General features: G+C 44.9%; 2 protein-coding genes across 11 annotated transcripts in view; one reads left to right on the top strand and one right to left on the bottom strand.

The window, feature by feature from the left end:
• The first annotated feature begins 22 nt into the window (after positions 1-22).
• On the top strand, positions 23-7,010 carry stk25a (serine/threonine kinase 25a). Of its 6 annotated transcripts, none has more exons than XM_028961422.1 (12): positions 26-206; positions 325-447; positions 1,888-2,118; positions 2,504-2,560; positions 2,646-2,754; positions 2,982-3,139; positions 3,248-3,433; positions 3,823-3,968; positions 4,526-4,634; positions 5,457-5,528; positions 6,238-6,374; positions 6,635-7,010. In XM_028961422.1, exons 2-12 carry the CDS (start codon positions 418-420, stop codon positions 6,672-6,674), a joined length of 1,275 nt encoding a protein of 424 aa, XP_028817255.1. In that variant the 5' UTR covers positions 26-206; positions 325-417; the 3' UTR covers positions 6,675-7,010. The 6 variants fall into 6 exon arrangements, with proteins under 6 accessions (XP_028817256.1, XP_028817255.1, XP_028817253.1 ...); XM_028961420.1 differs by having other exon boundaries at positions 1,885-2,118; XM_028961419.1 differs by having other exon boundaries at positions 314-447; positions 1,885-2,118.
• A 99-nt stretch (positions 7,011-7,109) lies between these two features.
• farp2 (FERM, RhoGEF and pleckstrin domain protein 2) overlaps positions 7,110-26,256 on the bottom strand; it is a 35,660-nt gene continuing 16,513 nt past the window's right edge. For 2 of the 5 annotated variants that reach the window (XM_028961376.1, XM_028961377.1), the window contains exons 8-28: positions 25,812-25,959; positions 25,629-25,724; positions 25,283-25,446; positions 24,971-25,039; positions 24,783-24,840; positions 24,352-24,598; positions 16,782-16,960; positions 16,349-16,438; positions 16,108-16,241; positions 15,943-16,024; positions 14,850-15,087; positions 14,177-14,307; positions 13,738-13,806; positions 13,519-13,608; positions 12,661-12,681; positions 12,191-12,273; positions 11,672-11,790; positions 10,809-10,972; positions 9,595-9,702; positions 9,233-9,384; positions 7,110-9,111 (exon numbers count right to left, since the gene is read on the bottom strand). In XM_028961376.1, the coding sequence (XP_028817209.1) occupies positions 9,021-9,111; positions 9,233-9,384; positions 9,595-9,702; positions 10,809-10,972; positions 11,672-11,790; positions 12,191-12,273; positions 12,661-12,681; positions 13,519-13,608; positions 13,738-13,806; positions 14,177-14,307; positions 14,850-15,087; positions 15,943-16,024; positions 16,108-16,241; positions 16,349-16,438; positions 16,782-16,960; positions 24,352-24,598; positions 24,783-24,840; positions 24,971-25,039; positions 25,283-25,446; positions 25,629-25,724; positions 25,812-25,959 (2,533 nt within the window). In that variant the 3' untranslated portion in view covers positions 7,110-9,020. Of the gene's footprint in view, positions 9,112-9,232; positions 9,385-9,594; positions 9,703-10,235; positions 10,376-10,808; positions 10,973-11,671; positions 11,791-12,190; positions 12,274-12,660; positions 12,682-13,518; positions 13,609-13,737; positions 13,807-14,176; positions 14,308-14,849; positions 15,088-15,942; positions 16,025-16,107; positions 16,242-16,348; positions 16,439-16,781; positions 16,961-24,351; positions 24,599-24,782; positions 24,841-24,970; positions 25,040-25,282; positions 25,447-25,628; positions 25,725-25,811; positions 25,960-26,256 lie in introns of all 5 variants that reach the window. The other 3 variants (XM_028961379.1, XM_028961380.1, XM_028961378.1) reach the window with 3 other exon arrangements.

Below are 26,256 nucleotides of genomic sequence, written 5' to 3'. Positions count from 1 at the left end.
GCGGCTTTGAGGAGTTGCACGCATGCGCACTACGCATATCCCTTCCCTGCACAATGGAAAAGAAACAACGATGAGGGAGTCTCCTTTTATATAAAAATTAATCGCACAGGATCAAAGTTGAAGACATCCCCGATGTTTGGCTCTCGGACGGATGAAGCTATGGGCTGTTGCGCCTGACACGGACGCGGTGAAGTTTTTATCCGCGGGTATGTTAAACAAACGTTAAAAATACGGTCGCGGGGAGTGTGTCAGGGGAGGAAGGCGAGGGCTGTTTGTTTATTGGCGCTGTCATTATTTTCCTTTTCGGACCGAGACTGGAAATAGACTGCAAATTAGAAAGAGAATACAACGAAGACAGAGTCCCATTCCGCCCGAGAAGGGCCTCGGTTGCCAAAAAACTCCGCGCAGACGGCCGACATGGCTCATCTCCGGGACATGAGGAACCAGGTAAGCCGCGCCGACATCAGCGTCACACCTCCCCGCGAGTGTCGCCGTGTTTTGGTACAGCCTGTTCCCTCTCCGCCGCCCGGATGGTGTCCCAGTTATTTTCGGGCAGCGCCGTCACCTGTAGTGGACGCGTCGCGTTAAAAGGCGTCCGCTGACGTCCCTTCCAGCCTCGCTTCGATAAGCGATCGATGAATAGTGAATAATACACGGCGGCTGCATCTTGCCTCAAGCAGCTGCTAATGAACAACAGCGACGAACCTCAATCCTGGACATCTACATATGTGTTGTCGTTTATTTTTGTAACGCATGGCCTAGTGTGTGCGGGTATGCCTGGTTTTTTTATTTTACTTCACATGGTGTGGTGAAAGTAGCAGGGTCAGGAATGTGAATCCTCGTCTTGTACTCTTGTGACGTCGTGCAGACAACAGTCCAGGAAAGTATTGTCCTGTCACAGGATGCAGCCCAACAGACATCGCCGCAGAGTTCCTGTGTGCCTGCTGGTTGGTTACGGGGAAAGCGGGCAAAGGTCTCGAGGTTCCTGAACTTGTGGGGCTTCACGGGCGTGACTTTGTGGATGGCGGCCTGGACGAATCAGAAACGCTCCTTCATTAACATCCTGTGTTTACGAGTCATTTGTCTTCGGTTTGTAAATCCTCTCAAGTTTTTTTTTTTTTTTTTTTTTTTTTACTTTAATAATGCCAAAGGAAATGACAGGCGCACGGGGAGCAGTGTGTGGGGATGGTCCTTTGCTCAGTGGCACCTTGGCAGATCGGGATTCAAACCGGCAACCTTCTGATTACTAGGCCACCACTGCCCCAACTCCCATCGGAATTACTCAGCGCATCTTTATCTAGACCATAGTTAGAATTGAGAATTGCAGACATTGTGTTCTTTGGACACGAAGGCCCAAAAGCTGGGATCTTAACCCCCAAGCTTCCCACTGGCCACATGCATCATTAGCTTGTTAATGATTTCTTGAGTCTAATTAAGAGGATTAGAGGGTGATGTCAAACATGCTAGGGGGCTTGAGAAACTATGTGCACTTCGGCAGTGAACGGGGGGAAAGGGTGTTGATTGGATATTCTTGCATTGGTGTGGCATTGCGGCTCTAATAAAATAAATAAATTTAACTTCAGCGCTCTGAATTGGCATGAGTGAACCCACTGTGACAACTCTAAGTTCACGTGTTGCCTAGTAACTGCCAGTTCCGTTAGCAGAAGGTGGAAGATCATCTATAGTCCTGCCCACTCCGGGTCTTGGAGTGCCGCGTATTGAATCATTTGTAGCCTAGATGTAATTAAAGACCCAAAATCAACAACCAATTAAAACGACACTATAGTCAAATATGAAATAATATTAACTGATCTATCAGTTAAGTTTTCTGGACCAGCATTATGTGACCCATTACATAATTTATGTTTTGTCGTTGCGTTCTAGCAGAACACCCGGTTGGATCCCGAAGAGTACTTCACCAAGCTAGAGCGCATTGGCAAAGGCTCTTTTGGTGAGGTGTACAAGGGCATCAACAACCGCACCAAGGAGGTGGTGGCCATCAAGATCATCGATCTGGAGGAAGCAGAGGATGAGATTGAAGACATCCAGCAGGAGATCACTGTGCTCAGCCAGTGTGATAGCCCATTCGTCACCAAGTACTACGGCTCGTACCTGAAGGTGCCAGTCAATCCGCAGTATAGAAATACTTTACATCTGCATCTCTGCACCCTACAGTGTAACTCATTATTTATTTTCAGCCATAGCCACCACCCAGTGATGTTTGTGTCTTAACGTCTCTTTAACCATACATATTTGCCTGAATATTTAGCTAGCTTACTTTTTTAAAGAGCCTTGTTCCCTTTTTATTTATTTTAGGAATTGAATATCTTCTATCTATGCACAGCCAAAAAAAACAAACAAAAAAAAACATTCATTTCACTGCATGTTGTACTGGTATAACTACCGCAAATTCCAGACTATAAAGCACACCTTATCTTGACATCTTGGACTACCACAATGGGTGAAAAATATCTCATTGGATGGTTTGTACTTGGTTATATAGGGGACCAAACTATGGATCATCATGGAATACCTAGGAGGTGGCTCCGCTCTGGATTTGGTAAGACAGTTTATAAGATAGTTTATTGTACTGATAGTGTTAACCCACCTTATCCCTGCATCAGTGGGCATAATTTGTGTTGCAGCTAAAACCAGGACCTCTGGAAGAAGCCTACATTGCCACCATCATACGAGAGATCCTCAAAGGCCTGGACTACCTGCACTCTGAGAGAAAGATACATCGTGACATAAAAGGTCTGACCCCCCCCTCCCTCGACAACTCCTTCAGACACACATCAATAATTTACATTCCACCCTGCACAAGAGTTCAAAACAACTGTACAGGTCAATACTCCTATTAAACCTGAACGGCCATAATTGAATTCTTTATAATAAAGCGCCAGACAGGAATCGAAGGGATGATGTTTTTGAAGTGCTGCGTCTTCGCGGACCCACGCCAGCTCACTCTCCTCTCTGAGCAGCTGCCAACGTGTTGCTGTCGGAGCACGGCGAGGTCAAGCTGGCAGACTTCGGGGTAGCAGGCCAGCTGACGGACACGCAGATCAAGAGGAACACTTTTGTGGGCACGCCTTTTTGGATGGCACCTGAGGTTATCAAGCAGTCGGCATATGATTTCAAGGTACTAGTGCAAAAAAAAAAAGTATTGTTCCTTTTGATAATTTTTTTTTTTTTTTAGAAACAAAACTGCAAAGAAAAAAAACAAACGACGGTTTTATTCCTTTCCCAGGCTGACATTTGGTCCCTTGGAATCACAGCCATTGAGCTGGCCAAAGGAGAACCTCCAAACTCAGACCTTCACCCCATGCGAGTTCTTTTTCTCATTCCCAAAAACAACCCCCCTACCTTGGAGGGGAGCTATAGCAAGCCCTTCAAAGAGTTTGTTGAGGCGTGCCTAAACAAGGACCCCAGATTTGTGAGTGCCGTACATCAAGGTTTAACCTTTGTTCTGCACTGCATCATCGAATAAATCATGGATTGTGAGGGTTTGTGAAACGCAGATGAAAACAAGATTTCTCTGTTAGCTGACTAATCTGACTTTAAGCCTGAATTCTTACTGGACAGTAATGACTTTTGTCATAATCTTGTTTCGAGACGAAAGAGTCAGTTATTAATGCTACTACCGTTACTATTTTTGACTAGATATCACTGATCTGATATTTTATGGATACTTAGTCAATATATGTACATACAAGGTGCAGTAGTTGTTTGAAATAAAGTATCACATTAACAGTGGTATTGTTATTGCATATTGCCTGCCTGTTAAATAATGGAACAACTCCGATCCAAATTATTTTCCCACAGAGACCAACAGCCAAAGAGCTGCTGAAACACAAGTTCATTACCCGGTACACCAAGAAAACATCCTTCCTGGCCGAGCTCATTGATCGATACCGCCGGTGGAAGTCCGAGGGCCATGGAGACGAGTCCAGCTCGGATGACTCAGACATGTACGTTGTTACTGTAGCGTACCGTGCCTGCTTCATGAACATCTGAGCATGTTTTTGAAGACCAATCCAAGCATGCTCTAAAGCCAATTGGGTATAAATGTAGAGCCCATCTAGTTCGTCTAAATGACATAAAAAGTCTCAAGTAGTGTGTTATGCAGTCCCTGTTGGAGCAAGGAGTTGTTTTATTAACTTGTGACAAACTGAAGTGCAAATGTAACAAAACATTTTATTATTTTTGTTATTGAGTTCAAACTCTTACTCAGAAAATGTGGTTACCATGCCAACAATGCTTAATCCGCCTATTTGACTGACGTGAATACATTCACATTTACAGCATTTATCAGACACCCTTATCCAGAGCGACTTACAATCAGTAGTTACAGGGACAGTCCTCCCGGAGACACTCAGGGTTAAGTGTCTTGCTCAGGGACACAATGGTAGTAAGTGGGATTTGAACCTGGGTCTTCTGGTTCATAGGCAAGTGTGTTACCCACTAGGCTACTACCACCCTGTGAATCTTTACATGTGATCTTGACACCATCTTTTCTTCTGCTCAGGGATGGGGAGGGTGACGACAGTGAACAGTGTCCCATGTGGACGTTCCCCACCGTGAGGCCCAGCTCCATGAGCAAGTTACAGAGAGGACTCAACCATCCAGATGCTAAGGTTTCCCCCTCACAATATGAATTGCACATGTTTGTTGGTCTTTGGAGGAATATTTCGGACACATGACTCTCAAATGATCAGAGGTTAGAAGCCTCATCTTGATGGTTAAACTCATCTGGTTTTGTTGGATCATCAAACACACCCGAGAATTAGATTAGCTTGGCCAGATTCAATCAGCTGAGAAGACAGCGTGCTGCTTCAAAAGGCGTAATATATGGAGACTAGAAAACAAGATCAGAAAGTGGACAAAACCAGAAAAGGTTCTTGCAAACAGAGGCTGACCAATTTAAACATTTCTTTTAATGCACTGTTACTTTTCCAGTGTTTTACATTTATTCATTATTATTTATTTCTTGCTATTAATATATTATGAATAATCAGAACTTGGGAACAGGTTCAAGTGCAGTATAAATATACTTCAAACTTATATATTTAACATAAAATGTTTGCTGGTTGGTTCTTATATATAGAGATAATAAATGTACATTCCTTAATAAAATTATAATTTGGCCACATTAAAGGATCTTGATTGCACTTTGAAAAGCTCCGCTTATTATTAGAGCTCCGACTGGATGTCGTGTTCATGGCTGAGTGTGTTTCAATAGATATACTGAATAAATCCCTGTTTACGAAGGTTTCGGATTTGTTGCTATGTTAAATACATCAGACGAGAGTTATGGTCATGCAAAATCATTAAGAATTCATTCATTCTGAACCTGTAATCCACATACAGAGAATACTCCCCCCACCTCCTGCTTTTATGTCTGAATTGAATGGGCAAGATTGTTGTGATGAGCTCATGGCTTTTTCTGATCTCTACAGATGGGGGACATCATGAAGCGTCAGCCCAAGTCGCCCTCGTTGACCGCTCTCATCATTCCTATATTCAAAGAGGTAAAGGCCTTGTCCTCACCTAATGACTTTCTGCTCATCGTTTACAAGACCACCAAATGTGCTAGTCACATATCCATTAAAAATGAAATTGACGTCTTTAAAGATGATTTTATTTATTTGTTTGTTTGTTTTTGGTTGCCTGATGTGCCTTTGTCCTTTTATGTCAGAAAATGTGGTTTGAAATGGTACGTTGTGTGTGGGTGGGTGTACTTCTGTGGGTTCACCAAGATTCAAATCGTTATTGGCCAGATTCATTTGTGGACGAAAGGTATGAAGGGTGGTTTGAAAGTGATTAGCACCAAAGCACTGCACCCAGTGCACACTGTGATCTCTGTCCTCTGCATTTAACCCATTCCCAGTGGGCAGCCATGAAAGGCACCCAGGGATGGTACCTTGATCAAGGGTACCGCCGTGTCACCTTGGCGGTTCTGGATTTTACAGTTTCTGCTCTGTTTTCTTACCCACCACTGCCTGATAGTAGTAGCCTAGTGGGTAACACACTATGAACCAGAAGACCCAGGTTCAAACCCCATTTATTACCATTATGTCCCTGTAACCACTCATTGTAAGTCACTCTTGATAAAGGCATACATGTAAAGGTATCGCTCATTAGCATTGAGCGATCAGACTTGAATTCAAACAGATCTAGAATCTGTTGAGTTGCTGTGTTTAAAAAAAAAAAAAAAAAACATGATTTTTTTTTTTTTAGCTGAAGGAAAAACGTCGGTCAGGTGGGGGCAGCGTCGGTGCCCTGGAGGAGCTTGAAAACGCTTTCAACCTGGCTGAAGAGTCATGCCCGGGCATTTCAGACCACATGCTCACACACATGATGGAGAGAGTGTGCAGGTGAGATACTGGCCTCAGGATTTTCAAGGGCTGTATGTTGACATTTCACCAAAAAAAAAAAAAGCTTCATAACTTGATCCAAATTAGTGAACTGATTTCAGAACATTTTCAGGGGATGGACATCCGGGCTCTTAACTTGTGAACATTCTGACCCTTAATTATTCTTCTACCCATTCATTGAAATTTAAATCATGATACAAAAAAAGAAAGTCATGCGTTTTTGTCCAGCTCACAACGTGATTTTCATTCTTCTTTTCCAGGTTTTCACTCAACGGTAACACCACCCCCTCCTCTCGCTAAGAGCCCCTGTGGCTGCCATGCTTCCTTCTACCCCCTCCTGGGGAAGGGGGTGGGCTCCCCTGCTCATCATGCTACCAGCCCCCAACTCTGTCCCTTCCATCGCATCGTCTGTTCATCCACCGCCACGCATCAGAGTTTATTTAGAGCTTATAATTACATTTTTGTATTATTATTTCCTTTATAGAATAATAAATGTTGTAAAAAGGAAAAGGGGACAAAAGTGAAAAAGTCATATACAATGGTCCATATTATATATATATACAGACACACATATGCATAAAAACTAATATACACACACACACACATCATGTCATACAATAAACTGCATGGATAATGTGAGATGCAAGATGTGTGTATTTTTTATTATTATTAAATGGTACTGAATGTCATTCAAGAAACAGACATGAGCAAGATTCTTACACGTCCGCATTTATTTGTTATCATTTTCCCCAAAATGCAGTAAGATGAAAACAGCTACATGCAGAGTGTACATGAGCAGAACTCCAGTAACATGCTACACAATAAATAGAACGACGTCTGTATACAGACGTGGGATTAGAAGTGGGAGACGCACACAGAGAATCTGCCGCTCTGTGATGGCATCATCTGCTGTGTTGCATCATTATGCCATGCCCCTTTTTCTCCTGCATGAATCCAGTTACAGCAGTGTTTCTCTGAAAAAGAAATATCTATATACTTTAAGGGGGCAGTAAATATTGATCCATACTGAAGATTCCAGTCCTAGTACAAAAAAAAAAAAAAAAAAAGTACAAAATATTAAGAGCACAAGCCATGACTTACACGGTAAGGGAAGACTACCCAACACCAGGACCAAAAACGTACACCTGAGTGCCTGCTAAAACCACACAGCCAGGCCTGCAGTTCCTATTACACTTACATATGCCCTTAAATATATTCAGCCAGGAGGACGCCTCCTACTGTGTCAAAACTGTACTGACCACCGCTATACACTGAAGCAGGGCTATACTGTTACAATTTAAACCCTATATCTAATATATATATAAAATCATAGGGCAAAATGTTTCTGTTTATGGCTTTTCCCCACACAAAAAAGCAGACCAGACCAAAACCAATTTCCTGAAAAAAAAGGGAATGTCAAAGACTGGGCTGAAGCTTTGTTCCAAAAGACATCAGGGTCCCTATGTGCTTTATACATTTGTAGGAGGGGAGAAAATACGAAAAAAAAAAAAAAAAAAAAATTAATTGGCGTCAGAAAGCGCAACTTGCACAGAATACTCCTAATATAGCGCCTCCAGTGGGCACTGGGGAATATTACTATGCAGTCTCCCTCATTATGTATCACAAATATTTTTAAATATGACAATGCCCTTAAGTTCAAATATGCCAGATAATATAAAAATCCCTTAATGTATACAAATGCCACTCTCTGTGATGGTCCGTTGTGTAGACTAAGGTCTGAGAGGGTTAACATGTCTGAAGCATATACAGAACGTTCATTAAAAAAAATTACAAAAAAAAACTACTGAAAGATTAGACAAATTCAACATATGTAAAGGTACCATATAGAAAGTGGAAATGGTGATGATGCATGGAATTCCAACAATGCAAAGCAGCTTCAGAGGACATCAGGTGCAACGGAATGTGACTTTTTTAACCTTGGTTCAACATACAAATAATCCTGTAATTTTCCCAAGCTGCACGTACCCAGTTCTTCATAGTACTGGACCGACTTCATCCCAACAACCCTGAACGTTCACATCTTCCACAGTACCACCATGATGCATTACCGCCACAACCTTATGAAAAGAGTGCGGTGCCTCCCAATTTCACTTTACGAGTGCCTTCTGACTTCCTTTAATGCCCACCCCTGAAAAGCTATCCTCTGAGCACCTTCAGCTTGAAAGTCTTCATTTCTGTTAATAAGAAAACTGCCTAGGCCATAGCCAAGCCTTACATGCGACATTTAGTTTAATTTAATAACTGATTTCTCTAGAGGTTATTTACAGAGGAGTGTTGGACCATTATTGCAACATGCTTGTTCGTTTGTGCTCCCGTGCTCTCCGGCATGGCAAGTTCAGTACCTGTTTTCAAGGTTATAAAATGTGGTAACGCTAAAGCAGTCAGTCACTTAGCCACAGCAAGGTGACACGTGGCACACACGAGAAACCAAATGAGCAGATAAACAGTGTGCAAGAAGAAATGTTCTGCCCGTTTGCTTTGTCACCGCGTGACATCTCTCAAGACTAGTGTCAATCAAAAAGTAACGGACCAATAGGAGCCAGAGAGAAATGACGTATGATAGCAGGCTCTGGCAGGAGTCTGTGAGGCCCAGCCCCCAGCTCCCAGCGCGGAACGCAGCTCCGCTCAGTTCCCATTCATCTCTGCAGGGCCCTTGGGGATGAGCAGGCTCATTCGGCCGGCAGTGCTGGCGGCGCTCTTGATCACTTCCATCCATCTGAGGGCATGGCGGAACATGGATAGTCAGGCCAAGCACATCGATCACTTTTACCATTCACACTATTACATCATTATAGCAATTATGTGCCTGAACGCATAATTTACATTATTTGCATTACCTCTCGAAGGTGTACTCGCTCTCCGCCCGGAAGAAGTAAACATGGGATTTGAACTGCAGCTTGAAGACGTACTCTTTGTGAATGCTGTCAGAATCCCCTGGGGTGCTGACTGTGTAGCCTAGCAACGGAAGGCTGGCCAATGGGAAGTCATCCTGTATGCGGCAAGAGGAAATTTTTTTTTTTTTTTTTGTACAGGAGTCATTACCAGAATCTAAACACCTCAACAGATGTGCATTGCATGAAGCAGGATTGTGCGACCAAATATTGCAGGGTCCTTGTCTGAATGCCTCTTGCCCTTTATGAGAAATGCAGTAAAGGAAGGCATGCCTGTTGGGTGCGGTGGAGGGGGGAGACACTGTTACCTGGTGCGTCTTATAGAAGAAGAGGCAAAAGTTGGTAAACACCACCCAGAGCTTCTGCCAGCCATTGCTGTTCTTGAATTTCCTCAGGAGGTATCCCGATAGCTGGTTCTGTACAAATGAGAAACAGCAAGATATTTATACAATATTCTTTTTTTTTTTTTTTTTTTTTAAAAGAATCCTCATTATTGATGCTTGAATTCCCATATAATACTTTAGGAAGGCTAGCATTAATTAATGCATACAATGCATGACATTTTGTGTGGTGACAACCATGGGACATACCGGTGAAAAAATGTGTTGGTGATAATATTTTACAAGACGGTGATTTATCAGGATGTCAAAAGGCTGAATATATTGGTAAAAATGAGCAAAGCAATGTTTATTAAAACCAGTGTATTAAAATAAGCTATAAATAAATTAGATATGTACTGTTTTGTTTCCTATTCCCTCTGCTTGTATGGAACAATAGGTCCATAAGGGGGCGGTATCCAATTTACAGGCTTTTAAAGTTGCCTCTCACCCCACAACTCACTTCCACATTCCCAATCAGGCAGCGCCCATCTAGTGGTCTTTATATGACCCTTATTTGAATCCCATCCCATATCGGCCTTTGCTTCGATATTTGCGAGACCCTGCAGTACCTGGTTCATCCGCAGGTAATCAGTGAGAGAGAGGTTCTGGTTGCGGTACCAGCAAACATGAGTGATGGTGTTGGGCCTCTGGCCCTGCCCCAGGAGATACCGTGGGGGGAGCTCAGGGGAGGCAGTGGGAGAGCTGAAGACTGAGACAACGGGATGGAAAGATCAAGGAGGAAGTCGAGAAAGAATTAGAGGATACAGATAGAGGAAGAATAGCAGGGGCGGAACAGAAGACATGACAGATGAGGGAAAGAGAGGGGCGGAAAGAGAGAGAAATAAAATTATGTGTTAGCCACGACAGTGACAACAGCGTAAAGGACTGAAAAGACAAGTGGTGTTAGATGAAGAGGACGGCAGCAGCCTTCCCTTCTCCCATTCTTAAACCAGGGAGATGTACAGGCGATTCATGCATCCTGTGAAATGAAAGGTTCGAATGGACAGTCTGTAGACGATGAAAGGAAAGGCAGTTGGAGCAGGGAAAAGGGGAAAAGATGGCAGAGGCCTCTGCTGTGTGTGCCTGGCACTACGGACTGGGATGGGGAAGACAGGATGGCAGGGCAGGACAGGGAGGGGTACCTCCACGGCCAGGCTGTGGTCAGACATGGACACGCTGGTGTTGCGGTGCCAGCACACGTGCATGGTGGTGTTGGCACGGTGGTGAGTCTGCTTGTCCAGGGAGCTGCGAGAGGAGTGCATGTCATCCTCAGACTCCTGCTCCAGAGAAACCTCGTCAGACGACCCTGGCGAACAAGCGGGGAGGAGGGAGGGAGGGAGCAAGGAATGGAGGAGTGGAGGGGTGAGGAGGGTTGCACATCCTGGCCAAACCAGGAGTCTACAGCTACAATACATACAACTTCAATCTTAAAAATACATGCCAAACCAGCCACAAACCATTGAAACCACTAAGAGCTAGAGTGACTGACATTGACTGATCGGGTTACAATTGAACCAATCAGGGGGTGTAGCACTTCTGTGAAACTGACGTGGCAGAAGCAACAGAGTGGATTGTGAAGGTAAAGTTGTGGCTGATCAATGGAGGTTACAGGAAATTGGTACTGATATGCGGTCCAACCTTGGAAAAGGAAAAAGGCAGAGAAATACACATATGCAGCTAAACGTCCCGCAGGCCTTTATTCCAGCTATGATTCTGATTAAATGTAATGGACTGTAATGAGTCAGTTTAACAAACTATCCCGGATGGCAGCAAATGTGGTCAGAAGAAAGAAAGAAAGAAAAATCCTACAACAAACCAGACTGCTGTATAAGAACATTAACAGCAATGTGCTGACCAACAGGTATAGCTAAATCACTGCAGGAATAAAACCTGGAAGATGCTGCATGCCAATCTCAGAAAACCAACATGTCAATTAAACACTGTCAATTAAAAAAAAAAAAAAAAAAAAAACATTATTAAAGGAAGTGATGGACAAAAGACTTACTGTTAGAACGGTCGCACAAGCTGGCATCCAAAAGCAGGTCTGTCTTCTCATGAGACTTCTTGGCCATGTCGATGGCCATGTTCAGATCCTCAATCCACTTGTTCATCTCAACTTTGGAACTTTGGACACACAGAAATAAAGAAAACTCTATTTTAAGTTTTAGAATAACTTCATCATAATAATAATATTTGAACTGTTTGAATTGTGTCGTTTTTTTAAAATACTAAAATTGCCAACATTTAGTATTGGCATTCATGGCTTGTTATGTATGGGGTAAACTGTGCATTGTCTGTTGATTATTTTAATTAGTTTTTCTAAATGTTGATCTTGTTTGAGCTGATGTTACACAAATTTTATTTAATTTTCTGAAATATTTTACAGATAACAAATTACAAAATTTTGACGGGACAGATTTAAATCAGCTGCCAAAAGCTTACAAACCTTAAATGACCCTGTAATTCAACTTAAAAGCCCGGCCTCAATATTAGCCCTGTTAGAGGAGGATGACCACCACCTCACCTGGCTGCCACCACGATGGTCCTCTGCGCAGAGTAGATGGTGAAACAGTGAGGCACCGACCACTCGTTCTCACTCTCCTCCACCTAAGAAGTGCAGACAAAGAGGAGAATACAGTTTCCAATCATCCGATCTGCTGAACTTCAGATTCGAGTCTTCTGAGGATGAGCAGGGGGGGAAAAAAATGCCGGGGAGAACACACATTACAGATAGGCCTGCCAGGCAGCTCTAATGGGGCATCTATATTTGGCAGCCTAAACCAGCGTCTGGTCTTTCCACTCTTTCCTAGAGGCTCCACATCAGCCCCGAAACCTGGCTAACGCCTCTGACTTCAGAAAGGGAGGGCAGAGACAGACAGATGATGAGCAAGATGAGAGAAAATATAGAAATAGGTAGAAGACTGAGCGACTGGGTGCTGCAGTACAGGCGGTCTGGGGCGGTTTGTCCAGCGGGAGAGCTTGGAAGTTACTCACCGGTGCATCCAGCACTATGAGCTGCAGTCAGGAGCGAAGCAGAGAGAGCACGGTTAGAAGGTGGAAAGGCCTGGTGCCAAACCCTGCTCAAGCCTCCGCCCTGCCCTTCACTCCCCATACTGGTGCCAGTCAACTCCACCCTACCCACAAGCTTATGTGCCAGATCTCTGGGCGCTGGTGAAAAGACTTAGAAAGTAACCTGACATCTTTGAGCAGAATACAGTCGATTCAAGATGAAAACCCAGCTACTAACATAATTCCTCAGAAAAATAATTTTGGTCATTCGCTTCCTACACACACCATAGACACCAAAATGGCTTTTTTTATGAATGAATTTTTGGTGATGATTGGGCTTGTTTTGGGCTAACAAATTGATCATGTTAAATAAATTGCAAAAATTATAAGTATCTGTATATTTTTAATACTAAATTGTACATGTTGCAGGCACATGGGTGGGCATTTAGTACGAAGAGAAACCATTAAAAATCACAAACAGGCAGCATCCGTTCACCACACTGCACACAGGAATCCTGCATTTAATCTCGACAAAAGTTCACAGATGAGTCCTGATCACAAGCAGTTTCCCAGAGCTGCGTTCAGGGGGAGAACCACCCCCCCCCCCCCCCCCCCCCCCCCCCCCCAAAAAAAAACCCCACAACAACCCACCTTCACCCACCACACTGACTGACACTCAGTGCCATAAATACCCCCTTTCCAATTACAAACACAGAACCAGCAATGAAATAAGAGATTATTGTTATAGAAGAGGTTTCCAGTTGGCTCTTGATATTTCTGGAACCAGTTCTGAGAAACTGGACACCACTGGCCACAGTAAATGTTTGCTCTGGTTTTACTCACCAGCATGCCATGAAGGGGCAGCTGGCCGTGCACTTTGAACTGGTTGGTGGCAGTCACCCCTTTGCTTGTGTACAGGAGCATGTCGGAGAACTAAGAGGACAAATCACATAGACAGCTTGTTAATGAACAGGAGCATGAACCTTCTTTACAAAGCAGGACTTCTGGAAGAAAAACCTTCCAATAAAAATACAGCAAGTCTGAGTAAGTAAGTGTGTTCACCAGGAAAAACATCCTTTGCTGCAGGCCCTTTTTAGTGAGCTTGTATAGGCATCCCTCCCGAATGAACTCCTGAGAAACCAGGAAGACAAACAAATCATTCTATTTGCATAATTGCATTATCAATCTGTTAGTAATAATCAGGACAGATACATTTACAGCATTTATCAGACGACTTTACCCTTTATCCTGAGCGACTTACAGTGAGTAGTTTCAGGGACAGTCCCTCTGGAGACACTCAGTTAACCCTTTAAGTGTCTTGCTCAGGGACACAATGGTAGTAAGTGGTTTGAACCACCAGTTATGTTTGGAGAAAATTTAAAAACCCGAACCTTCATAATTCTCAATTTAAGAAATCAATAAATAGAACACATTTTCTGAACAGCGCTATTTTGTGATATCTTTGTCGGGACCAAGTATTTCACAGACAAGAGATCCTCACCCTGCCAGGTGCAGTCAGGTTCTCAATGCCGATCAGGTCTCTCTGCAGCTCCGTCAGTTTCTGGAAATTCTCCAGTCGGATCAGGCTGCTCTGGAGCTGCACTGTAATCTCAGCCACCTCCTTCAGAGCCTCTGCAGGAGCAACCACACACCCAAGTTAACAGCATTAAAGTGAAAGTGAAGTGATTGTCATTGTGATACACAGCACAGCACACACAAAGAAATTTGTCCTCTAAAAGGAGTAAAAACTCCTTTTAACCATCACCCTTGGTGAGCAGTGGGCAGCCATGACAGGCGCCCGGGGAGCAGTGTGTAGGGATGGTGCCTCTGCGGCTCGGGATTTGAACCGGCAACCTTCTGATTACGGGACCGCTTCCTTAACCGCTAGGCCACCACTGCCCCTGCAAATGCCACCACTGTCCCTTCACATTAATACACATCAACATTAAATAATGCAGCAGAACTGTATATTTCTGTAACATTTCACTGCACAACTGCATATTTATCAAATTATCATGAATAGTATTTCTGACTCTTGCAACATTAATTGTGAAAACTTTAAATTACTTTCAGTTACCGTCAATTTTACAGTTTACACATTTTTCCTCATGTCTAACAAGCTATATGGGGGCTGGCATAGTACACTGCATTATATACATATTGGGACTACAGACCCTTGCAGTCGTCGTAGTCGCGGTGCTCCGGCGTGTAGTGCTTGCACAGGCGCTCCAAGATCAGCTTGTAGTGCATCAGCCGCTGGATGGGCTTCAGCAGGAAGGTGTTGAGGGGCAGGTAGCAGACCTTCTGCAGCTCAAACTCCTTGTACACCGTCTCCAGCTTCTTCAGCCGCTTGGTGGCCTTCTCCAGCTCTGTCAGCACCTCGTCGTGCTTCTGCAGGTAGCTGGTGAACTCCTGGCAGCAGTGGGAAGAACCTTTAGTGCTTAAGGATTTACTGTAGGAAACAGCACGTTGGAGGGTATTTTTGGTTGCCTGTAAAATGCTACAGACTCTCTCACATCACTGAAGCAAAAAAAAGGGGGGAAGTTTACCAAGTCTTCAAACTAAAAAAAATATTAATCTTTAATTATGGAATTCCTATCCTCGATCGTTATACACACACATAATACACCCAAGGGTGTCAAATTTGGACATGCTTGTTGGTGCAAGGGAGTTAAATAAGCAAACAAAGAAACAAATGAATAAATAAAGAGTTGTGAAACAACCGTGGATATATAGTTTACAGTAATGAAATAATTACAGCCTCATAGAAACCGTACAAGCCACTGTTAAAACTGAACGGTCATAATTTAAACAGTTTCCACAGATTACTACATTTACAGCATTTATCAGACGTACAATCAGTAGTTACAAGGACAGTCTCCCTGGAGCAACTCAGGGTTAAGTGTCTAGCTCAGGGACACAATGGTAGTAAGTGGGATTCGAACCCGGGTCTTCTGGTTCCTAGGTGAGTGTGTTACCCACTAGGCTACTACCACCCTGCTAATACATGCTACTGTACACAAGTGCATTAATAATTGGTCATGGTACTGGAACATTTAACACTGAATGTGGCATTGTCCTAATAACATTACATATTCTTTATAAATGTTTTAATCCTTATTTTGTATTTATTTCTGTGCTGTTACTATACAAATTGAACTTTTAATTTAGTTATTTTTAATGCACAGTTGCATTACAGACGCCGTCATGCCAGATCCAACAGCAGAGCTCAGTGATGGAGCCCAGACCTCTTTCGCCCCGCCTCACCTTCAGAGCGCACATGTTCCTCAGCATCACATCCCCGATCCGCTGGTAGTCCCCCTTCACATGGGCGTTAGAGCGCCCCTCCCTGGAGAGGCAGACACTGCAGATTAAAGACTTATTTGCTGGAGGTTTTCCAGACTATTCTACGGGGTGGGAGGATGCACTTACCAGAGAGCCAGCCTCTGGTCGATCTCCTTGAGGAAACCGCGGTGGAACTCGTAGATGGGGTCAATGTTGGAGAAGAGAAGGGTCATCAGGCCCTCTGGCATGGCGTTCTCTTTGATCACAGCGCTGCGGAACCACTGGGTAAGGACGATCAGATTCATACACATATCAGGACACATATACATATACAGACACACACACACATGGATGTTGATGGTTATCTAAGAAAGAAAACCCAGCTCACCACTGTTATGACCTCCAGGTCTTTTAAGTAGGTCCTTTCTGTGGTCAGGATTTCTTTGGCAATGAAGTAGGCCTTATCAGTGGGATACCGCTGTGGGCAAAAAGGGACATTTCGGTGCAATCTGTGCCTCCAGACCCACACGCAGAGGACAAAACAACCGATCAAAACTGCGATACACAAAATTAAAGGCTCGCCCTTTGGGAACTATGTTTTTTGATGACAATGAATATCTACAAGCTACAGGAGGAGAGGATAATACCAGAGTTCAGCAAATGACCGATGACTTAATTGAAGCTTATTTTTTGCCAAATTTTTGTTAACTGAACTGACAACCAATCAGCTATTTTGTTTATTGGACAGTTCTTCACACGAGATGGCTCAGGCCACCAGAAGGCCAAAACCCATGAGAAAGGACGGCATGTGAGCTGTGTACCTTCCTCCTGCCCTCATCATCCTCCTCTAGCCTGGCAGTGCCCACCTCACTCAGCATGGGACTCTGCAGGGGCGAGGGTGCCTGGCCGGGCAAACTCAGGGTTGACATCTGGAAGGAGGGCGAGAGGCAGAGTGGACCCTTCGCACTGAACGGAGAGAGCTGGGGGCTGTCAATGGAGCCTGGGAGGGATGGAGGGAAAGAAGGGAGGGGAAAAATAGAACAGGTGATGTTCATTATGTATAAGAGGTATTACGAGTATTGAGAATGCAGGGAAAGGATGGAGAAAAGTTTGAAGATGGACACTATTTTAATAATGCATAATTACACATAAAAAAAATGCTATTTGGGTAGCTAGTTCCTTCCTGTAAATGTACGTGATATTTTTCATGTGACATTAGCATACCTCAAGGAGGCTACAGCTTGTATAGGATCAGGAAAATATGGTTGTAAAATGAGTCCACAGACATTTTTCTTGTACTGGCGTCCCCCAATTTTTGGATCGTTTGGTTCTTCTTTCTTAATGTGAGCTAATGGGTGCCATTAGTTCAACAAGCAAACAAAAAACACTCAGATGGGTCACCCATTCCCAGCATGACCACCATGGAAGGCCCATGCTTCTCAAGGTATAGGCAACTTGTATAGGGGGTTTTGAGGAGAAATCTCCCCTCAGACTGGGAAACACGTACGAGTTGCCAGGTAACAGGGACTTCGCGTCTTGCATGAGAAACTCAGCAGAACAGTCCTCCTCCACACTAAAAAGAAGACAGTTGAGGTACGCCTTGCCTTGGAGACCTTCCAGACCCATTAAACATCAAGGTGGACCCTGGACACGGCGGAGGGATTACATCCTCCAGATGGCCTGCGAATGCCAGGGAATCCAAACTACGGTTTTAGACAATTCCACAAACATGGCTCGAAGTGGTCGCACTTTTTAAGACAAATTTACACTTCAACTTCGAACAGGCTAAATATTTATCCCTGCGGTAAACTGGGCAAAGGGCAGAGTTATCCGAGCACCCACGCCGAAAGAATACCATCAAACATAGCAAACCGGAGGGAGGGACAAAACCAGTCAAACCAGCTCCCATCCTAATCCCCCTCTCCCCAGAGAATGAACACAGATTAAGCCCATCCACGTAAATCAGAAACGCGCCCCCAAATTTTTTTTTTTTTTAAATGATGATCCAGGTCAATGCTCAACACCTCAGGCAGCATTTTCAAACCTTTTTAATATAAAAAATGAATCAACCTCCACACACTCATGCCAGTGGCTCATCTCCACTCCACTGCCGGGAACCCCTGCAGACTGGGCCAAGCAAGCCATAGTGCCGCCAACGGAAACAAAGGGCAGCTTCAATATTTTCACAGAAGTAAGCTAGCTAACACACACACACACACACACACACACACAGTGTCTCTTTCATGCTTATGAACACAGAGCTCTAATATTTGGGGGGAGAAAGAACCCAGATCAAAAGTAGCAGTAAGAGAGAAGATACAACAGGTGTGTGTGTATATATATATATATGTATTTAACAGGATGATGCGGTGAAAAACAGCATGACAGCGATTGAGGGGAACAGACTTTTTATTCGTCTTTACGTTGCTTTACGGAACTGCCTGGGACACGATTCAGCAGCTGCTCTCATTTGAGAATGATTTAATTACAGACATGCAGCAGGCACGTAACGTTACTGAGGATTCTTGTCTAAGGAAGAATGTGAGACCAACAGTTTGTTATGGAGGAAACACACCACACACACACACACGGTTTGGATTGGTCACACACTCTTTTGCATACAGGCACAGCTGTGCTGCTCCTTGGAAAAAGGAGAGAGAGAGAGAATGGAATGGCGGTGGGGTGGTGGGGTGGAGGGTGTCTTTCACGACCCGGAAACAATTCCCAGAGAAGAACTTATCAGGAATGCGGCGGTCTCCCCGGCCAATGAAGAGGGTGGGGGGGGTGGTGGTTTACACTACAACTCCAGCGTCCCAGGAGGGATGACAGAGCGGGGGTGGGGGGGTCTCGTCTGCCGCACAGCGCCTTTTGGCCGACAGCCCGGACAAACACAGAGACAGTTCACAGGGCTGCACCCAGGCGCAGGAATTTCATGGAGGTGCATCCCGCTTGGTGACTCCATCCCAGCAGGACCAGCAATGCTGTTCTTTCGGGAAGGGGAAGAAAAGACAGGACATGGCTGAAGTGTCTTGTTTCTCCTTCTCTCTCTGTGGTCCGTGGTCAATCACACAAGAAAGTGTTAATGTTTAAAAAAAAAAATTACGAGATGAGTGCCATCTACAATGATTTTGAGACACCTTGTGAATATGGGGCCTCTGTCCAGGGATGCAAGGATCTAGAGTCAGACGTCTTCGCATCCTGCAATGAGAGCTAGACACCAGCCCATGGGACGGGCGGCTCTTCTTTAATTCTCTCATGCACGGTTGTGGTTTTAACCCCGCCGTGGGGCCGGATCCGCTCTAGGGCTAATCCTCACGTCTGGGAGTAATTAAACAGTTGAGCGAGGAAAGTCGAATAACACACGCGAAATAAAGAACACGGGTTGGGAGTTCATCAGGTTTCATATGATTTGGGTGAAACTGAGGATGTTAGCCAGTCACTGGGATTGATTAGAGTTGTTAGATCGTGTTATTAAGTGCAAAATACATAAAAAGGTACCAAAAATTGGATTATTTTATTTTTAAAAGATGAGGGGAAAAACATACACACTGTTTCACAACCTTTACAGATTTGTAGAATGGAGTCCCGTGGAAAGTGGTCTTCAATACAATAACGGATAAAATTCAACCAAAACTGAAACATGGGTGAAGAAGAGCGGAGATCAGAACCAAAGCAAAGCTGATCTGAAAAAGAAAATGGCTCAAAAATACTGCTGAAATCAACAGCCCAGGTCCTAAGTTCAAAATAAAAGGTTAAAATTGAGTTGACTCTACAGGCATAACATTTCTACACCAGGGATGGACGGTCTGTCACTCAGCTGGGTAAGATGGGTCCAATGATCATCGGCATTGGGCTCTAAATAAGATTAAAAAAAAGGACAAGTGGTAATACTTAAAAATAGATCCCAATAAATGGCAACTTAATCATGAATTAGCTGATCTATTACATTGCTTTTCGAATTAATTTTACAACACTGGCCTGTACTCAACCAGAGAGGCATTTCAAACCCAAATGTACCCAGTTGTACACAAATCAGGCTGAGTGGATGCTGGTAATCATATTTAGAAATTCTGAAAGTGGACAAGATAGACAGCCTCAAGTTCACTAAAAGACTCATAGGATGCATTACGAGAAATTAAGTGCTTTCTTGCAAACAATTTCAGAATACTGGTGACTTTAAATCACTGACAAAAAAAATAAAATAAATAAAAAACACCCATCCCTACATATGACAGAAATTGCATTTGAAAATTTACATAAAAATTACTTAAAACTGTTAGGCAGATTATTAAATTGCTATTTATTGGGTCCTGGTTTTATGTTTGTGTGTAGCTACAGGATTATGATTTGTCAGAGACTTCAGGACGTCCTTGCTTTAATTTTATGGCATGAGGGTACAGGATACTGAGGACAAAATGGCTTGGATAACAGAAGTGATATGATGTGAATATCTTGTTGCAGCCTGGTAACACATGGGAATGTAACAGAATGGCATCTGGCTTTAGTCTGAAGGCTGCAAAACCGGACCCCCATCCTTAAAGACAGTCGGTGACTGCTGAGCATTTTTAAAAGGTCCCATGACATGAAAATTTCACTTTGTGGGATTATTTAACATTAAAACGAGTCTATGGTCCTGAAGTGGCTAGAAATGGCGGTAAAGAGTGTAAAGAGTGCTTTGGCCATTCTGTTTAACCATTCAGAGAGTGACAGCTCAGCGGGTCTGATCTGGAATTTGGCCCCTTTGCCCAAGAATTTCGCACCCAAACCTTAAAAAATTAGCTCCACCTTCAATTTACACCAATTAGCTCCATTAGCACAGGGTACAGTTGCCCCCACCCCTCCTCTTTCCTCCTCATTATCATTTAAAGCTACAGACACCAAAGCGGCCCGTCCCGGGTGAACCTCACTGGCTAGAAGCAGCTGTAATTCTGCACCATGGCTGAACCTCGGCAAGAGACTTCAGATAAGGTATTAGTGGACCACTAAGACCAATATAAAAGCTTACAAAACCAGCATGTCATGGGACCTTAAACAGTGCAGAGAACTGTGACTACTGCACACAGACTGCAACATGGAATTTGTGAGTCTTGGATGCTATAAAATGTACTACACATCACATTGGCAGACCCAATTTAACACTTCAAACATCACAAGCCCATTGCCTCAATTTCCCTTGGAAAAACCTGTTAAAAAGGTTACTGCGTATAATGAGCGCTAAAACAAAAGGTGATGCCCTAATGACAAACCAGTAGGGGACACTTTTTTTTTTTTTTTTTAAATAATGGAGGGGTGGGAAAGTCCATGGACATCAGCAGCAGCTGGGGGTGACTACAGTGAGGACGGAGCGACTGACAGATGGCCAAAAGAGAGTCTAGCCCAGAGTTTAGGAACTGAGAAGGAAGTACTCTGATTGGACACCTGTCGGCCCCTCTGCACCCTGGGAAGACCAAGAGACTGCAGTAAGGACACGTCCCCTTTTTTCCTTGCTTGTGAGAGTAGAGAGCTGCCGTCCAGGCCCTGCTGAACACGGGGATGCTTTCCCCATTGAAATAGGGGACCATGTGCCGACTCGCAAAATGACAATGAGAATGGACGCCTCAGTCAGTTTCTAGAAACGCATACGTCCCCTGGGTCCATTTCCTTGTTTCAGAGTAGGTATTCTTTGCAGGAATTTTTGAGTTGGGGTTAGAAATTATAAGTTTGTAGGAGATGGGGAAAAAGGGAGAAAGAGGAGAGAGGGAGCAGAAAGAGAGACACACACACCCAGAGAAAACCAGATAAAAAGACAGATTTGGCTGCTAGGTGCATTGAGCTGTCCTCTGGCAGATGAAGCTGGTTAAAAAAGAAATAAAAAGAGGATTTTAGAACGAGGAGGAGGAAATTTGGTGTCTAAATATATATTTAAAAAAGAAAAAAAAAGAAAAATTGTTCAAGGGGCCATGGTACCAGATCAGCATTCCTAGCGCAAGACCAGAAACCAAAAGTCATGCATGTGGGCTGGCTGAGGCACAAATGCAACAGTGCTTAGACCGCTGGGAGAGCCATCGGCGCTTTGTTTATCTGCTCAGAAAAGTACACGGGCGCAGGGACGTTGTATATGACAAACTAAACAAGGTGGCCAAAAAAAAAAAAAAAAAAAAGTCAAAGTGCAAGAAGCTAAGCTTAAACTAAACGGTGCTTAAGTGCTGATAATTAAAGGCCCATGAGAAATAAACTACTGTGTTAAGAATTAGCTCATTAAAAGGATTCCATTTACAGTACCTGACTAACTTGTGTTTAAACATTAAAAACGCTGTTTCATATGCATCACTTTTTCACAGATATAAAGACTTTTCACGCTGTGATATATATTTAATGGCCATCATGACCAATCATTTATGCATGAAGAGTATTCAAAAAAATCTGCTTCATCCACTGGATTACATTCAGTTTGTGGGCAGTGATATGGACAACGTATGCAGTATCTCCGGCTCGTCTGCAAACTGCATACATTCCACAAAGCTTAGACCCAAAAAAAAAAAAAAAAAAAAAAAACGTGCGCTTTTCTTCAGTATGGATCTGCCGACATGTTTTCATTGAACATTTCTAATTGGCTTTTCCAATTCCAACAGCGCAATGCGTGTACTAAGACGAGACTCGTGTCACAGTTTTAAAAAGGGTCAATGGAGAGCTTATAAAAAGAATCTTCTGATCAGCAGGGGTCGCTGTGGTACAAATGCAACGCCACATCATTACTAAGCCTCAACCAAAAGTTTGGCTGGTGTTGGGTCCTAACGACTGGTTGCCAAATCTCACAACAGAGCAATCTGAATTTTAAACTAAGACCTGAGTTCAAGGATGCAATAAAACGCTACTGTGCTAAATCCATTTGAAAGGACCTTCAAAATTTTTACTGCACGGCCATAAGAATAAAAAAGTAATCAGTTGCCCTTCGATTAAAAGTGTGTTAGATGTTGGCTTTAAAAACATATATATACTTTTTTTTTTTTAAAGACTACGACTGGCTCAAAATTGAACACCTCTACTATGGCTCCTTCACATCCCACACATGAAGCTCTCCAGAACGCTAGCGAAAAGTATTTGAATAAGAATCACTTAAAAATAAGCAAAAATAAGACCACTGGATTAAAAAACAAACCACGTTCGCCTCACAGACATTTAAAAGAGTTCTGGCATCAATGCTTTCTGATTAGAAGAGCCGCATCAAAAGCAAGAGCCTACCATAGAGCCGGTAGCTCGAGATGTTCAGAAAAGTGCCACATCAAGCCACTACCACAGGAAATAAAAAGAGCACGACCGACAAATCATCCGGTTTGCTCTGTGGATGAAAAGTCGGAAAGAGAGAACAGCGCAGAAGAGCCTGCCCGTGAAAAGCCAAGCTTAAAATGGACCAGAGAATCGTGGGAAAGTCAGGGCCACTTGGCTGCTGGCTTAACTAGCCCGGTTACATTTTAATTTGGCTGGGCTCAGTGGGCTCGCCCATGCTCAGCGCCCGCAGGTTCTGGTACTCTCGGACAAAATCCTCCACCGCCGAACCCCCGGCCATCGGGTTGCTGTAGAACAGGTTCAGATCGGGCGGCAGCCCGGCATCGGAGCCCCAGTCGGAGTCGCAGTCGGAGCTGCCGTCGGCCGAGCCCTCGGTGGCGGTGGGCGGGTAGCTGAGCTGCTCCAGTTGCTCCACCAGGTCGCTGAACTGGACCGCAGAGCTGGCCTCCGACCGCACCGAGTAGGCTGGGAAGTTGACCATGGAGCTGGCCTCCGAGAGGTTCTCCAGGCCGGGAAGGCGGAGCGAGGAGGAGGAGTCCAGCCCGGCACTGTAGCCCAGTGGGATGTTGTCGAGGGAGCTGCACTCGGAGCGGTTGTTCACCAGCGAACTGGTCTCGGACCTGCCCAGGGCATTTTCATAGAACGGACCCCCGTTTGCATTCCCCTTAAGGTCTTCCAGGCCTAGGCCGTAGACGTGCGTTTTCGCAGGATCCATGCCAACTCCGACCTCTTCCTCTTCATCCTCCTCCTCCAGGTAATCAAACTGACCGGCCTTCTCATCGAAGCCGTAAGAGTAAGCCTCCACGCCACCGGCGTAAAAGGAGATCTCGGCCGGGTCGTCGTCTATGTACTCCTCGGTCACCTGCAAGTGGGCGGCGGCCGGAAACTGTCGAACGCGCAAAAGCTCCGCCTCGAACGCCTCGGGCGACATGCATCCCTTCCTCTCAGCCGAAGAGCCCCTTCTAACAAACCCCGCCCCCCCCCTCGGCCCACCCACCAGCTCGCTGTGCTCATTGCCATTTTGGGAGGGCTGCTGCTGCTGCGGCAGGGGACGGGAGGGGCTACTCTCTACACACACAAACGAGGGGCTGCAGTCTCCTGCAGTCGCCCAGCTACTAGTGGCACCTTGGAAGGCGTAGTTAGACGGGGGGGCCGCGGCGGTCTTGACCGGGTCCTCCTTCGGGGGGCTGGGGGGCCGGGCGGGCTGCTGCTGGAGCTGGTGCTGGTTGTGCTGGGGGTGGTGGTGACTGTGAAGAGGGTAGACCTGTGGCTCCAGGCGCAGGGGAGAGCTGGAGGTCTGTATCGAGTGGAAGGAGACCGTCGCTGAAGAGGGAGAGCCCGGGACCCTGAGGCTGTCGCTGAAGGACAAACTCTGAAAGGGCAGAGGGGAGGATGTAAAAAAAGATAAAAAGAGGGATGAAAAGGAGCCAAGGAAAGCCAGAGACAGGAGGAGCACGATAAAGAAACACCAGACAGAGATCTCAATACGCTCAAGCCATTGGCTTCAGAAAAAAGGGAATGAGAATAAAGCAGGAATGTGTGGCGTCTCCGCTGACCTGTTTTGGCACATCAGGAGCCAGGGAGCGGGACGACATCCGAATCTTGCTGTTTCTCCTGCGGGAGAAAAGGAGTCAGTGTCGGATTATGCCGGAGACAGGAGTCTGGCTGCGACCCCTGAACGACCCTCTCCCCACCATAACCTCGCCCCGGTCCCGACGCATCCACCCAAAACACACTCACCCACCTTTGGTAAGGAGTCCTCCGCGCCCCACTATCCCTCACATATTCTACAAGCTGCTTCTGGGTGCGTCCACTGCAAAACACATACACACAATGACTTAAGGATCATGATACAATGTGTAGAACAATTAATAAAGTAATTCCCTCCTCCCTCTGCTAAACAAGCTTCGGAAACAAGATTCTCATTTCTAGTGAGAAGAAGGACACCGAACACTGTAAAAATACTGTACAGTTCTGAAGTTAATGTATGAGAACATGTCACAGTGAGACGGGAACAGGGGAAAGGGGGAAAAGGCGGACAGCGAGCCTTGCACACCTATATCTGAAGGAGGAGCCTCTGCTAAAGAGGATGGCTTTGGCTTTGGGCTGCGGCTGGTCGAACAGGCGAAAGAAGGAGTGGTGCTCCACGCAGTTCTTCCAGAAGATCTTGCACTGATCCCGGCTCGCCATCAGGAACTCCAGCGTGTCCTGATGTGGACCCTTAAAAAGTATCATTTACACTCGTATGTTAATGCCACAATAGAAAAGGAAAAATCTGCGATTTTGACAAATGACAAAAAAAAAAAGCATCAAAAATTGTTGACAAATGTCTATAAATGCAATCATACAGTAAGTTAGAGACTGAACGTAATCCTTAGACCGCCCCCCTCCCCAATACTCACATGCACCTCAGGATGCAGCTTGATCAAAAACCTCTTCCGCTTGAAGCTCAGCTTGCGGATCTTGGACCAGTTGAAGGTGTTGATTTTTGTGTTGCCCTGAGAAGGATATTGTGACGCGTCAGACAGGGAGTTTGAGGGTTATATAAACGGGACCGGGGCAGGGGCGTAAAGAGGCCTGTTCACCTGAAACACCTGCAGGCCCATGTGGGCCACTGAGAGGTTGATCTTGGTGCCCTCGCGGTCAGCCGCGGGGTGGAAGCGCACCCCGTACATCTCGAGTTTGCGGGCGATCTCCAGCACTTGGAAGTCCGACTCTGCTGGGGTCTGACCTCTGCAGTTAGGAAACAGGACACATAAAGAAGGTTTTAGCTCCAAATTTACTTTGCCCACTTCAGAAGTCAGATTAAAGTTCCATTTTAACCCTCTTTCAGGCCCCACCCCTGCTCCATTAGGGAACGTCTAGGAAACATCTCCAAGACCGCAGCGATTACAACCAAACATCGTTTAGGGAGCACCAAATCCGCTCAATCATCTAAATGTTTGCCGTTCAGCCAAAGCTACCAGGAGGCCGAGCAGGCCGGGCGCCAGATCAGCAGCACATTCTAATTTTGCTCATCCTTTAAGCTGG

This window comes from Denticeps clupeoides, chromosome 19, assembly GCF_900700375.1.
Source record: "Denticeps clupeoides chromosome 19, fDenClu1.1, whole genome shotgun sequence".
Lineage (NCBI taxonomy): Eukaryota > Metazoa > Chordata > Actinopteri > Clupeiformes > Denticipitidae > Denticeps > Denticeps clupeoides.
This window is presented reverse-complemented; position numbering and strand designations above follow the sequence as displayed.

Excerpts from the sequence above, each read along its gene's own strand:
- stk25a (XM_028961420.1), top strand. The coding sequence starts at position 418 with ATGGCTCATCTCCGGGACATGAGGAACCAG. Across the intron at positions 3,434-3,822 it reads TAAACAAGGACCCCAGATTT|AGACCAACAGCCAAAGAGCT; the intron begins GTGAGTGCCGTA and ends ATTTTCCCACAG. Across the intron at positions 6,375-6,634 it reads ATGATGGAGAGAGTGTGCAG|GTTTTCACTCAACGGTAACA; the intron begins GTGAGATACTGG and ends CTTCTTTTCCAG.